Here is a 13,216-nt window from a genome sequence, read left to right as displayed (position 1 = left end):
TCGGGCCTCAGTATCTTTATTCACTTTTATCTGGTCATTGCTGTAAATAACATAGTGAGAGGCTCGTGGTTCAAGGTTTGGCGCCCCCAGTCTCGCACCCCTTCTTGTACCCAGTCTCGCACCCCTTCTTGTACGCGATGGCAGCTGCGCTCCGAGAGACGACAAAATAAATATTCATGCAGCCGGTGTCTCTGGAGCCCCCCGCCATGCTGGGACGCGGTGCACACGTCTCCCCTCGTGGCGCCGGACGCTCCACACTTGCAAAAGATTAAAATATTAAAACCACAACAGTCACACGCATTATTACAGGACATGGCGGCCGCCTCATCCCAACAGTAACAGTCAGCAAGTCTCCAGGATGAGGGGCGCCACGTCCCCTCCATTATCAGTGTCACCTCCCGCCTCCACCGCAGTCACCACATGCAGAAGACCCCGCCGTCATACAAGACCCCCATAGAGTGATCTCACACGGACACACAAGATGAAGCTCACAGTCCGGGGCGTCCCTCGCAGGGGAGCGGCCGATGGGCACAAGCGACAGCGGACACTGGACGTGGGGTGAGAAATGCTCCGGGAGTGGACGTGGTGTTAGGAATACTGAAGCGGTCATTTTCTATAAGAGGGGGACACACGACGCCCTTCCTGACCCCCTCATTTCCCTATAGGAAAACGCTACAGCAGGATCCGACTTCTTCTTTCCTGACGAGTTAATAGGAGCTGTAACGATCCTGCGGGAAAAGAGCAGCCGGGGGTTAATAGGACCCATAACGGGAGCAAAGGCAGAACACATGCAGGAATGCAGACGTGGCAACGTGGCACCTGTAGAGAGTTCATCACACCATTGGCCAGGACCGCCATCTTGCCGGCAACAGATTTAACCCCTTGTTTGAAGTGGGTGATGTCTGCAGATGGGATGACGTTACCGAGGGAGACGCCGGCTGCGGGGTAAGAACAGAAGCGGCTGAGAATACAGTCACCAAAACCAGAGAGGAGCAAAAAGGGTCCAGCGGCCACATTGGAGGTCCACGACCACCGCCCTGCACAATACCACTACCGGCGGCATCCCGGAGCCGCTCCTGATTAATAGGACTGGCTAATCAGAGACCGCGCCGGGTGCTGCAGGTAGGACGTAGTTTGCCGTTGTCTTGTCTGGTGGCCGCTAAACCCGGCTTCTGAAAGGATGAAGATTAGTGCGTTTTACCTCCGGGATTTAGGGTGTCAGACTCTCCGAAGAGGTCAGCGGAGCTGATGGCCGTACTGGAGGACAGCTGCTGCAGGCGAGATCGGGCTTCATACTGCAAGCAAAAAGGAAGCAATTGTTATCCATCGTCCTGGGCCAAGATGCATTACGACTTGTCTACATATAACGCCAACAGTCCGTCCATTTCAGCATTTTAAAAACCGCAGCATACAAGGGGTTAACCAGTCGTATCGTCTGGCACAGATGAGAATCCGCTCTACAAAGCCGTCACCTAACGTCTACAGAGCAGACGCCATACACAGCCGACATGTCAGGGGTTAACAGTAATGAGCAGTAATGTCCAGAGAAGACGGGGGGCACCGTGCACTTGTGGGACCCGGCCAATAACAGCGCAGATATCATCTCTCGGGGGTCTCTACGGAGTGAACACGTCCCCCTCTGCTTCATCAGACGAATGTTCTCACTGAACCCCCCGCACAATACTGAGGATAAAGCCGGGCCCCATCCTCTCAGTAAACACCGCAACTGGTTCCAGGGACACGGCGGCTCCGATGGTGGAAGAGACGGTCATAAATCTGTCCCGGCCGAATAATCGCTCCCACCCGGCGGCAGCCGCAAAGGTTACAGAATGAGTTACAGCGGAGGGAGCATTGCTGCAGCCAAGCAATGAATAATGAATGGCAGAGACGGAGCCGGGACACGACTGACGATTCCACACCAACGAGTCCGTGCCCTGGGGGGATATAGGGCCGAGTGCAGATTACAGGACACCGTGAAGAAAGCAGCAATTAAAGGGACCTCATTACTAAAGAAAACCGAAAAGATTAATGTAGGAATGAATGGACGAGGACGGCGAGTGCGGAGATTGTAATATAACGGATCATATAATCCGCAGCGCCGTCACATCGCTCTCGTACCTAATCCCCCTCATACACTGGGGGCAATCCGTGTCTATGGATAGGAAACCCACCAAACCCAGGCCGGGCATACAATGGGGGGGGGGGGGGGGGTCAGCGTGGGAACTAATGAATAAAAAAAACCCATCAAGTGTCCTGATGTTACCCCCCCATTATGGTGTCATCGCCCCCATTCCTGCATTTTCATAAACTCCTTCATTAGGTTGTCATATGGGTGGAAGCAGCCGGGCGGGCGGCACTTCAGGCCCTCAACCTCCCGCACTTCGCCACCCTCCTTCCACGCTACGCCCTCCCCCTGCGCCGCGCCCTCAGCCTCCCCCTGCGCCGCGCCCTCAGCCTCCCCCCGCGCTGCTGCGCCCTCAGCCTCCCCCTGCGCCGCGCCCTCAGCCTCCCCTGGTGGAGTCATTTCAGGAAACTCATCCTTGTAACTTTCTGAAGTGCAGTGAAGCCGGGGTCCGCCACCAGACCCCACCAGAAATGTGCGAGGATGGTGCCAGGGAGACGAGCGCCTGCAGTGACGGCCGCCAGTACTCATCCGACCTATGTAGCGGATGACGAGCGGCGCGTTCAGAGCTGTTTTAGTGCAGAAGTGAACAATTGTTTGGGATGGATAAATAAAAGCGCACACCACTCCCGCCGATCGTACCTCAGCGTCCTGCTCTCTCCCGAAGAACATGTCCGATGAGATCGCTTTAGCGCTGGCAAATTTGGTGCGTGCTTCATTGGACTCCGGGGCCGGGGCGCTCTCGGGCTTTCTCCTATTCGCAGGCCTGTGATAGAAACATTACGGTGTAAAGGCAGGGTTCCTCCACAGCTAACAATGTACTAACAATGTGACGCTCGTCTCCGCGGCCGCCGCCTGCGATCTGACAATTGTACTTTTCCGCATTGTATCAGATTCCTATACTGGAGCGTCGCTGAGCAGTGACTGGGATATTATAATGTGCATCTACTTGTGAGGACGTCTGAGCTTTATGCTCCATAATGAGTCCCCGAACACGGAGTCTAAGAACATAATGGAATTTTCCCCCAGACGTCACATTTCGTATGAGGTTTGACTCCCCCAGCACGGGGAACGAGGACCCCCCCGGGGGGCGCTCAGGTCCTTACAGTGTTATGGATATACAGACCCGAGCAGGAACCAACGGCTAAAAGTGGCCAGAAACTCACCGGTCTCGTGCCGGCTGGATGCTGGAGATGGTCACCTCTCGCTCGTCCTCGGCCTTCTCTGCGGATCCCCACGTTGAGATTTCGTTGTCCCACCGTGGACTAAATCCTTCCCCGAGTGAGAAAGGGTTATCTTTATATCTAGAAATAGAGAGGGGGGGACATTTTAACCCTGAAGTGAATTACGCGAAGGATTTCATAGTTTTACATCTTTCTTCTTCAGCTACAACAAAGAGGCATCAACATAAGCAACGTCACAGGACGCGAAACTTACTTCGGAGGCCCCGAGGTGAAGCTGGAGTCCTCCAGGAGGTCGAGCTGAGATCGGGACGACTTGGTCACCACAGGCGTCTCCTGTTCAATCACATGCATCTCCGACAGGACCGAGTGCGAGACGGAGCTGGAGAAAGAGAGGACACATGGGAAAGTCTGCCCCAACAAGCTGCATAACGGAGGCTGACAGCACAGTCTGTATAAGCCGCGGGAGCGGGGCCGGAAAGTGGGGCTCCTGCAGACAGTGCTGGAGAAAAAGAGGAAACATGGAAAAGTCTGCCCCAACAAGCTGCATAACAGAGGCTGACAGAACAGTCTGTATAAGCCACGACATCAGGGCCGGCAAGTGGGGCTCCTGGAGAGCCAGAAAGGACGGGACCCACTCCCCTCTGTGAGGCCTGGCGGTATTTATTCACTGAAACATATCTATATTTTGCACACAACCCCTTCATGTACAGAACCGGGAATCAACAGTGCTCTATAATTAATAATAATATACGGAGGCAGTTGGCCGGCGGGTCTGGAGGGCCGGCGGGTCTGGAGGGCCGGCGGGTCTGGAGGGCCGGCGGGTCTGGAGGGCCGGCGGGTCTGGAGGGCCGGCGGTCAGTCTACTACAATCCTAGCACAGGGCGTTTACATCATGGATGTGTGAACAAAGCCCGACTACCAAGTAATGGGGATTGGTATTGTCCAACTGTTGATTGTCCAGGAAGAAGAACAGAGGAAAGACACTGGGACATTAAAGATTTATGAAAAGAAATCTTCTAAGTAATCTTAGATTAATACAGAAGTATCTGGAGGATGGAGTTCTCCTCATTCACAAACATATAGCTGGTGATCCCTATAATGCAGCGCTCTGTGCATTGCCAGGCATAACTATAGAGGTACATGTCTGTACACTGGGGTGTGAAAAGGTAAGGCCATCACGTACCTACGGGAGGCCAGGCCCATACCCAGGCGCTCAGCCTGTTCTCTCTTCTTTCCTTCCAAGGTCTGCAGCTTCTTCTCCTCCTTCTTGAGATCTATCTGGAGCTCTTGGTACGCCAGCCTCATGGAGGAGACCCTGGACAGAGAGCCCTGGTGAGCTGGATGCCCCGTACACACGGACTGACGCCAGCGCACACGGATACTCACAGCGACTCCTCGGCCTCCTTCTGCAGCTCGGCCGCCTGCTGCTCCCGCAGCTTCTCCGCCACCTGCGCCTTCTTCTCAATCTCGCTGAAGCTTTGGCTGCTCACTTTCTGGGCACCAAGACCCTTCTTTGCCCCTAACTGTGAGAGCGAGGGGTAAGCACCGTCCCTCCATGTCACAGATCCTCACCCGTCTTACTGGACTTACCCCTTTCTTGGCGGCTGTAGGTTTCTTCTTCCCGATGAGAGAAGGTTTCACCTCTAGAAGAAAGGAGCAAAGATGGTAAAATGGTGAGAATGCACAAAGCCTAGGAGTTAGTAATCCGGTGGCAGCGCGCAGCAGTGACCCCATGCTAAACACTGGGTATGGTTAGTGCGGCAGGACCCCGATGACGTACGTCCACTTGTGTGGATCATCGAGGGAGACTCAGGCAACTCGTCACCACATCTGGCTACAAATCCACAGAAATCAAGCAAACACCCAGCAAGTCACGCGAGAAAAGCCAGAGGGCGAGAGCACGGTCTGCACTGCACAGACATGCCAAGCAACAGCGGCCGGCGCCAGCCACCGTCTGGTCACCTGTGCCGGGGGCCGGCTCCTGAACACACAGGCACATGGCCAGGTCTGAGGAAGAAAGGGGCGAAATTCAGCTGAGAGCATGGTGGGAGCCTCCTGGGAGCTACCGTCTCCCCCCCCCCCCCACCGGCTTCACCGGCATCAGCCCACAGGCGATCCCTGCGCCACCTACCTATTGTAGCTTTGGGCGACGCGCTCAGATTATCCACACTGGGCCCCGACTCCGCACCTGTGGGAAGAAACTGATGAGCATCAGCAAAGACAATGGGAAACCTAATATTACAGGTGAGAGGATGAGGAGAGGCTCACACGGGGGCTCAGCTCCAGCGGGCGGCTTGGCTCCTGGCTGGATGGTCTCCAGTGATTGCTCTATGACCGGTGTCGCCTCCCAGGAGGTGGACGACTGAGAAATATAAAATGTGGATTAATGGATCACGTCCCCCGATGACCTGTACGGTCCATAAAGGCAGACACTGTGCCCTGACGTACCTGGGCCAGCTCAGCAAAGAAGTCCGACTCCTTCTTCTCCGGAGAGTTTGCAAGAGGGAAATTCATCCCGTCCACCCAAAGCTGAAAAAAGAACAAAAATGATAAAAACTCAAAAGCAAATTGCACGTGCAGAGGACGCACTTCAGACGGGAATGTGCTATAGTCAGGAGACCACTGCAAATGATCTAGCAAAAATCCTATAAGAGGTAGAAAATAATGCACAAGAGTAGTTGTAAGCTGAGCTGGCTGCAATCCGCTGACTACACATCCACAACTAGAAGTAGAGGTGGAGCGTTTCTAACAAACCTAGACGCCTCGTCACTGCCGGAGAACTAACTAGCCTCAAAGATGGAATGAGGAATCCTGAATTGCCTCAGAGCAGCCCAAAAACGATAGTAGTGTAAGGAAAAAGACAGCACACAGATGGTTAATATAGGGTTAAGCAAAGTGAGACCCTGCTAGCTAGATACAAAAAGGATAGAAAAGGTTACTGGTTGCAGCCAGTGAAAACCCTGAAGAAATAACACCTGATCACCAAAAATGCCCTAAAGATCACACGGTCTTCCTCCCACTATATCAGGAACTCTTGTGCAAATACAAACTCCTAATCAGACTGGGAGTAAACTCCCTTCTTGCTGGGAATAAATAGTCCTAAAAAAATAGTGCAGAAAAGACGCCTATGCCGATGCAAGAAATAAGAGAATCCTCTCAATCATTGAATTAGGAATAGACTTCATAGGTTCAGCAGAAACACCCATAAGTAAAATTCAGCCTAAACCAAGCCCAGACTAAGAGGAAAAAACCCTCACAAGGAAAAAAAAAAAATCACAGAGATTACACAATTACCTGCAAACAAAAAGACAGAAAAATGAATGAGAACGAATTAATCTCAGGAAGAAAAAACAAAATACTTATCAAGCATGGCTGCCGACTCAGGATGACATAGGAACAAAACTGATGCAAAGGAACGAAAAAACGGCTGTAGAAATCATTCCTGGAAAATCCAAAAAAGGAGCAGAAAAGCAAAAACCAATCCTACATGGAAAGGCAAAAAAGCCTAAAGGCAGAGGACAAACTTCAGGACACCTTTTCTTGGAGTAGAAACAATTATTTCCGGAAAAGGTCAGACAGAAACTGTCCTCCTATATCCCCACCAGACTGGACTTCACTGGCTTTCCTGGAACAGCAATCATCTCCGACACCTGTCCGAGTGACAGATGCAGAATCAGACTCCCTACCAGTACTAGCCACCAGAGGGAGCCGAGAAACACTTCCAGAACCGCCCCATTCCTGATGATATTCACAATAGGAATAGATAGAACCCAATCCCTTTAAGGGCACTCACATCGGTGCCGTGCTTAGCCATGGCGGCGCTGGCCAGCTGCCGGATCTTCTCCCGGTACATCTGAGCGCTGCGGCTGTTGTACTTGGCGTTGGTGTCGGTGGTGGTGCAGCCGTGCTGGTGGAAGAAAACGTTCTGCAAAAAGCCAAGAATATCACACTTTACTCTGGGCCAAGCGACACTCGGGCGCTCGCCGCTCTGAACACTCACTGCGTTGGCGTTGCCTCCGACCTGCATGCACCTCAGCTGGAACCAGCTCCAGTTGGAATCCAGTTCTGTGGACCTGACGATGAAACGAGCTTCAATGATCGACAGCAGGAAACACAACCCCCATCTCTTCTGTACTGCAGCTGGCAGGGCATGCTGGGAGTTGTAGTTTTTTTAACACCTGAATGGCCATAGGTGGGAGACCTCTGCTCTGTTAGTATTTAGCGTGATTTTACGGTCGGCACTGTATGTGTATTGGAGGGTTCACTATATACAGAATCACCCCCACTGCTGAGCGCCATCTCTGCGCACACCTTGTATATGGCTGTATGGGTCAATGTGTGCGGGGTCACCAAGCACAGCTCAAGCACAGAGCGGATAATGGTCAGGAGGCAGCCGTCACGACCCTCAGATTGTCCACATTGGATTCACCTTTCACTTCTCTATTAGGAGATACTAACATGGCGCGCGACCATAATCACCAGGACAGAAGCACCAGACCGGCTGCAGCGGATACACAGCGCTCTGCAGAGCAGAGAGGCCAGAAACCCCCCAGAACAGAGCAGGACCCTGCACAACACGGCCTCACCTGATGAAGCTGAGGTGGACGCCCAGAGAGCGGTGGATGCCGGAGCAATCAATGCACAGGAACACTCCATAGGGAATACTGGCCCAGCTGGGATTCTTGGCGCCACAGTCAAAGCAGGACTGGAAGAAAGGGAGAGAAAGGGTTAATACGGGAGCGGCAGAACGCGACCGCAGCAAAGTGTCATGGAAAACCGAAGCAGCGGCTCGTTCTCATCATCGCCTGATGGAAAGATGCATACATCGGATATTCTGTCTACACCTGGAAGCAGAGGAGGCAACAAGGCGGAAGTAATGGCGCCCCTGACAGTACAGCGTGGACTGCGCACACCGAACCGTCAGCGGACGAAGCATCTACCGTAGTGCCGGACAAAATACCGCCGTCAGCTATAAGAGGCGACACATTGTAAGGAATGTCAAGAAACGTAAACAGAATTTATTATTCCGTTTTATTATCTTATTTTCCTCCGCTCCTCTTCTAACGCTGTGTGGACCCCGGCAGCCCCTGTGCCGCCTCCTCTGCCCTACACGTGCGCGTGGATCGTGCCGGCTCCTCTGCCCTACACGTGCGCGTGAATTGCGCCGGCTCCTCTGCCCTACACGTGCGCGTGGATCGCGCCGGCTCCTCTGCCCTACACGTGCGCGTGGATCGCGCCGACCCCTCTGCCCTACACGTGCGCGTGGATCGCGCCGGCTCCTCTGCCCTACCGCGCACGTGGATCGCGCCGGCTCCTCTGCCCTACACGTGCGCGTGGATCGCGCCGGCTCCTCTGCCCTACACGTGCGCGTGGATCGCGCCGACCCCTCTGCCCTACACGTGCGCGTGGATCGCGCCGACTCCTCTGCCCTACACGCGCGTGGATCGCGCCGGCTCCTCTGCCCTACACGCGTGTGGATCGCGCCGGCTCCTCTGCCCTACACGTGCGCATGGATCGTGCCGGCTCCTCTGCTCGATCGCGCCGGCTCCTCTGCCCTACACATGCGCGTGGATCGCGCCGACCCCTCTGCCCTACACGTGCGCGTGGATCGCGCCGACCCCTCTGCCCTACACGCGCGTGGATCGCGCCGGCTCCTCTGCCCTACACGTGCGCGTGGATCGTGCCGGCTCCTCACCCGGCTGGGAGCTGACGTGCGGAGACTGGTGGGGATTGGGGAAGGATGACCAGGATCAGTAATAAGATTGATTTCATTTTTTCACACTCTGCTGCGCAAGTTATCGGGGGGCAGAAAACTAACAATGAAATCATCTGATTTTTTTCCCATTCATAAGTTGCAGGATCAGTTTGTTGTTGGTGAGAGGAAGAGTCATGGATCCAGAGAGATCCCAGGATGAGTCCGGCCCCAGTCACCTCCTCGCTGTTTGGACAGTTCTGCTGAAACACAAGGCCGAGCCATCCCCCGCCCCCCCCCCGCATATTACTGCCCGTCTCCCCCCCCCGCATATTACTGCCCGTCTCCCCCCCCGCATATTACTGCCCGTCTCCCCCCCGCCGCATATTACTGCCCGTCTCCCCCCCGCCGCATATTACTGCCCGTCTCCCCCGCCCGCATATTACTGCCCGTCTCCCCCGCCCGCATATTACTGCCCGTCTCCCCCGCCCGCATATTACTGCCCGTCTCCCCCGCCCGCATATTACTGCCCGTCTCCCCCGCCCGCATATTACTGCCCGTCTCCCCCGCCCGCATATTACTGCCCGTCTCCCCCGCCCGCATATTACTGCCCGTCTCCCCCCCGCCGCATATTACTGCCCGTCTCCCCCCCGCCGCATATTACTGCCCGTCTCCCCCGCCCGCATATTACCGCCTCGTTATTCATCCCCTCTAGTAATATGGGGTCTTTGCAGTCAGTTCTGGGAATCCGCCGCCTTCTTTTCTGGAGCCCACTGGAACCGTTAGCGGCTCTGCTGACCCCGGTGGGGGCAGGGAGTGGGCGTTGGATCCGCCGGTGCCCCCTCTGCGGTGCCGTTGGCTGTGATCATCTAATAATTGTCCGTGTGGTAATTACACGAGCGAGATATCACCTCATATCGTGCCCCGATCACACAATAATCGGCGCTCAGTGAGGGTCCTTCTACACAACTGCTACAGACTGCAGGTGACGATGGATCCTTCGAGGGGGCGTCCACATCTGGACCCAGAGCCGCCAGGAGAATTGTCCGCCACCGGCCTCTCTGGGGGCGTCGGGGTATTACACCGGGGTCCAGCACCGGCCTCTCTGGGGGCGTCGGGGTATTACACCGGGGTCCAGCACCGGCCTCTCTGGGGGCGTCGGGGTATTACACCGGGGTCCAGCACCGGCCTCTCTGGGGGCGTCGGGGTATTACACCGGGGTCCAGCACCGGCCTCTCTGGGGGCGTCGGGGTATTACACCGGGGTCCAGCACCGGCCTCTCTGGGGGCGTCGGGGTATTACACCGGGGTCCAGCACCGGCCTCTCTGGGGGCGTCGGGGTATTACACCGGGGTCCAGCACCGGCCTCTCTGGGGGTGTTGGGGGTATTACACCGGGGTCCAGCACCGGCCTCTCTGGGGGCGCCGCGGTATTACACCGGGGTCCAGCACCGGCCTCTCTGGGGGTGTTGGGGGTATTACACCGGGGTCCAGCACCGGCCTCTCTGGGGGCGCCGCGGTATTACACCGGGGTCCAGCACCGGCCTCTCTGGGGGCGTCGGGGTATTACACCGGGGTCCAGCACCGGCCTCTCTGGGGGCGTCGGGGTATTACACCGGGGTCCAGCACCGGCCTCTCTGGGGGCGTCGGGGTATTACACCGGGGTCCAGCACCGGCCTCTCTGGGGGTGTTGGGGGTATTACACCGGGGTCCAGCACCGGCCTCTCTGGGGGCGCCGCGGTATTACACCGGGGTCCAGCACCGGCCTCTCTGGGGGCGTCGGGGTATTACACCGGGGTCCAGCACCGGCCTCTCTGGGGGCGCCGCGGTATTACACCGGGGTCCAGCACCGGCCTCTCTGGGGGCGTCGGGGTATTACACCGGGGTCCAGCACCGGCCTCTCTGGGGGCGCCGCGGTATTACACCGGGGTCCAGCACCGGCCTCTCTGGGGGCGTTGGGGTATTACACCGGGGTCCAGCACCGGCCTCTCTGGGGGTGTTGGGGGTATTACACCGGGGTCCAGCACCGGCCTCTCTGGGGGCGTTGGGGTATTACACCGGGGTCCAGCACCGGCCTCTCTGGGGGTGTTGGGGGTATTACACCGGGGTCCAGCACCGGCCTCTCTGGGGGCGTCGGGGTATTACACCGGGGTCCAGCACCGGCCTCTCTGGGGGCGTCGGGGTATTACACCGGGGTCCAGCACCGGCCTCTCTGGGGGCGCCGCGGTATTACACCGGGGTCCAGCACCGGCCTCTCTGGGGGCGTTGGGGTATTACACCGGGGTCCAGCACCGGCCTCTCTGGGGGTGTTGGGGGTATTACACCGGGGTCCAGCACCGGCCTCTCTGGGGGCGTTGGGGTATTACACCGGGGTCCAGCACCGGCCTCTCTGGGGGCGTCGGGGTATTACACCGGGGTCCAGCACCGGCCTCTCTGGGGGCGTCGGGGTATTACACCGGGGTCCAGCACCGGCCTCTCTGGGGGTGTTGGGGGTATTACACCGGGGTCCAGCACCGGCCTCTCTGGGGGCGCCGCGGTATTACACCGGGGTCCAGCACCGGCCTCTCTGGGGGCGTCGGGGTATTACACCGGGGTCCAGCACCGGCCTCTCTGGGGGCGCCGCGGTATTACACCGGGGTCCAGCACCGGCCTCTCTGGGGGCGTTGGGGTATTACACCGGGGTCCAGCACCGGCCTCTCTGGGGGCGTTGGGGTATTACACCGGGGTCCAGCACCGGCCTCTCTGGGGGTGTTGGGGGTATTACACCGGGGTACAGCACCGGCCTCTCTGGGGGCGTCGGGGTATTACACTGGGGTCCAGCACCGGCCTCTCTGGGGGCGCCGCGGTATTACATCGGGGTCCAGCACCGGCCTCCATTAGGGGAGGGGCCTGATCACGTAATTTGCCCATTTCTTAGTCTGATCTGATCCTGGGAAAGCTGGGTGACCGCTCACACCTCTCCTATCACTCATCAGTGAGTGCTGGCTGATAACTGAGAGCAATACCGTGTCACCTGGGATCAGTAAGACCATTCTGTGCCTCTGCTCTGTCTGCAGAGGGACTGCACGGCTCAGAATGCCTGTGTCAGGACGTGCTGGGACTTCTAGTCCTCCACAGCGACCACACACAGCTCCGCCTGCCGGACAGCAGTCTCAGGCCTCGGCTGCCGGCGCCTCCCTCCGCCCCCGGCCTCACCTTGTTCGTGGCCGCAGCCCGCAGTCGTCTGAACACGGCTTGGATCTCCGCTTTGCTGGGCTCAGCCGCCGCCATGATTCCTCACTCCCATCAACCACTGCGGTCCTTCCGCGCCTCCACCAATCACCAAGCAGAACGCAGTCCCGTGAGACGTGCAGAAACTGACCAATCACAGGGAACGACACATGCGGCTGAGAGCTAACCAATCACAAAGCAGTACACATTTATGGGCGGGGCTAATAATGCTGACCAATAAGAAGCAGATTACGTTAAAGTGACGTCATACAAACGCCATATTGGTACACCTTATGGGTGGTGGTGACCAAATTCAGCGGGTGTGTTAAGATGGCGGATTTAGAGGGATTCTCCAATTGAGGACTTTGCTTACTGATGATACATAGATAATAATTATAAAAGAAAGTCAGAAATATATTTATACAGAAGTTTTATATAAAGAGTGTAATTTCCATACATGACCACCAGATGGCGCATTAACGTCTCATACGTATTACACGGATGTAGAGGGTGGAGCTTGTTATTTTTACACTTTGTGATCAGATTTCCATCAGGTTATTTATGAATAGCACACGAGATCGCGTAGAAGAGATCGCGTAGAAGAGATCGCGTAGAAGAGATCGCGTAGAAGAGATCGCTGATCCGTGCAGCGGCGGCGTCACAGCGAGACATCGTCACATAAATATTAGGATATAACAGAACTCAGGCAGAAGCGTCTGCTGCCCCCACACTCCGCTCTGCTACATCCCGCAGCGACTCACAGGCGTTATAATGGAAGCCCACAGTATAGCGGTCACTCAGAAGAGCTCATATCACCTGGAGCCGTGGCCGACAGTCACAATCATACCTCCTGCACGTGTCCGTGTATAAAACACGTGTGTTTCCCGGTCCATGGTGAAGGGGTGTGTCCGTGTGTTCTTTGTGTGACATCCGGATAGCACACGGACAGCATGGACTTGTATACTCACCTGTCTCTGGCGCTGCTGTTACTTCCGGGTCCGCGCTGAGCG

General features: G+C 56.4%; 1 protein-coding gene across 2 annotated transcripts; it reads right to left on the bottom strand.

Annotated features, from left to right (window-relative positions):
* ARFGAP2 (ARF GTPase activating protein 2) lies at positions 1-12,311 on the bottom strand. Of its 2 annotated transcripts, XM_075325185.1 has the most exons (17): positions 12,192-12,311; positions 7,893-8,011; positions 7,307-7,379; positions 7,100-7,231; positions 5,755-5,835; positions 5,575-5,668; positions 5,438-5,494; positions 5,269-5,313; positions 4,897-4,949; positions 4,693-4,829; positions 4,490-4,621; positions 3,560-3,685; positions 3,289-3,426; positions 2,765-2,888; positions 1,202-1,295; positions 820-938; positions 1-728 (listed from the first exon to the last, which is right to left on the bottom strand). In XM_075325185.1, exons 1-17 carry the CDS (start codon positions 12,264-12,266, stop codon positions 708-710), a joined length of 1,620 nt encoding a protein of 539 aa, XP_075181300.1. In that variant the 5' UTR covers positions 12,267-12,311; the 3' UTR covers positions 1-707. The 2 variants fall into 2 exon arrangements, with proteins under 2 accessions (XP_075181300.1, XP_075181301.1); XM_075325186.1 differs by lacking the exon at positions 5,269-5,313.
* Positions 12,312-13,216: the final 905 nt, after the last annotated feature.

Source organism: Anomaloglossus baeobatrachus, chromosome 10 (assembly GCF_048569485.1).
Source record: "Anomaloglossus baeobatrachus isolate aAnoBae1 chromosome 10, aAnoBae1.hap1, whole genome shotgun sequence".
Taxonomy (NCBI): Eukaryota; Metazoa; Chordata; class Amphibia; order Anura; family Aromobatidae; genus Anomaloglossus; species Anomaloglossus baeobatrachus.
The sequence above is the reverse complement of the archived record's forward strand: the minus strand, read 5'-3'. Positions and strand labels throughout refer to the sequence as shown.

Coding starts and splice junctions, on each gene's coding strand:
- ARFGAP2 (XM_075325185.1), bottom strand. CDS start 12,266: ATGGCGGCGGCTGAGCCCAGCAAAGCGGAGATCCAAGCCGTGTTCAGA. Junction 5,836..7,099: donor TGGCTAAGCACGGCACCGAT/GTGAGTGCCCTT, acceptor TTCTTTTTTCAG/CTTTGGGTGGACGGGATGAA. Junction 1,296..2,764: donor GGAGAGAGCAGGACGCTGAG/GTACGATCGGCG, acceptor TTTTGCTTGCAG/TATGAAGCCCGATCTCGCCT.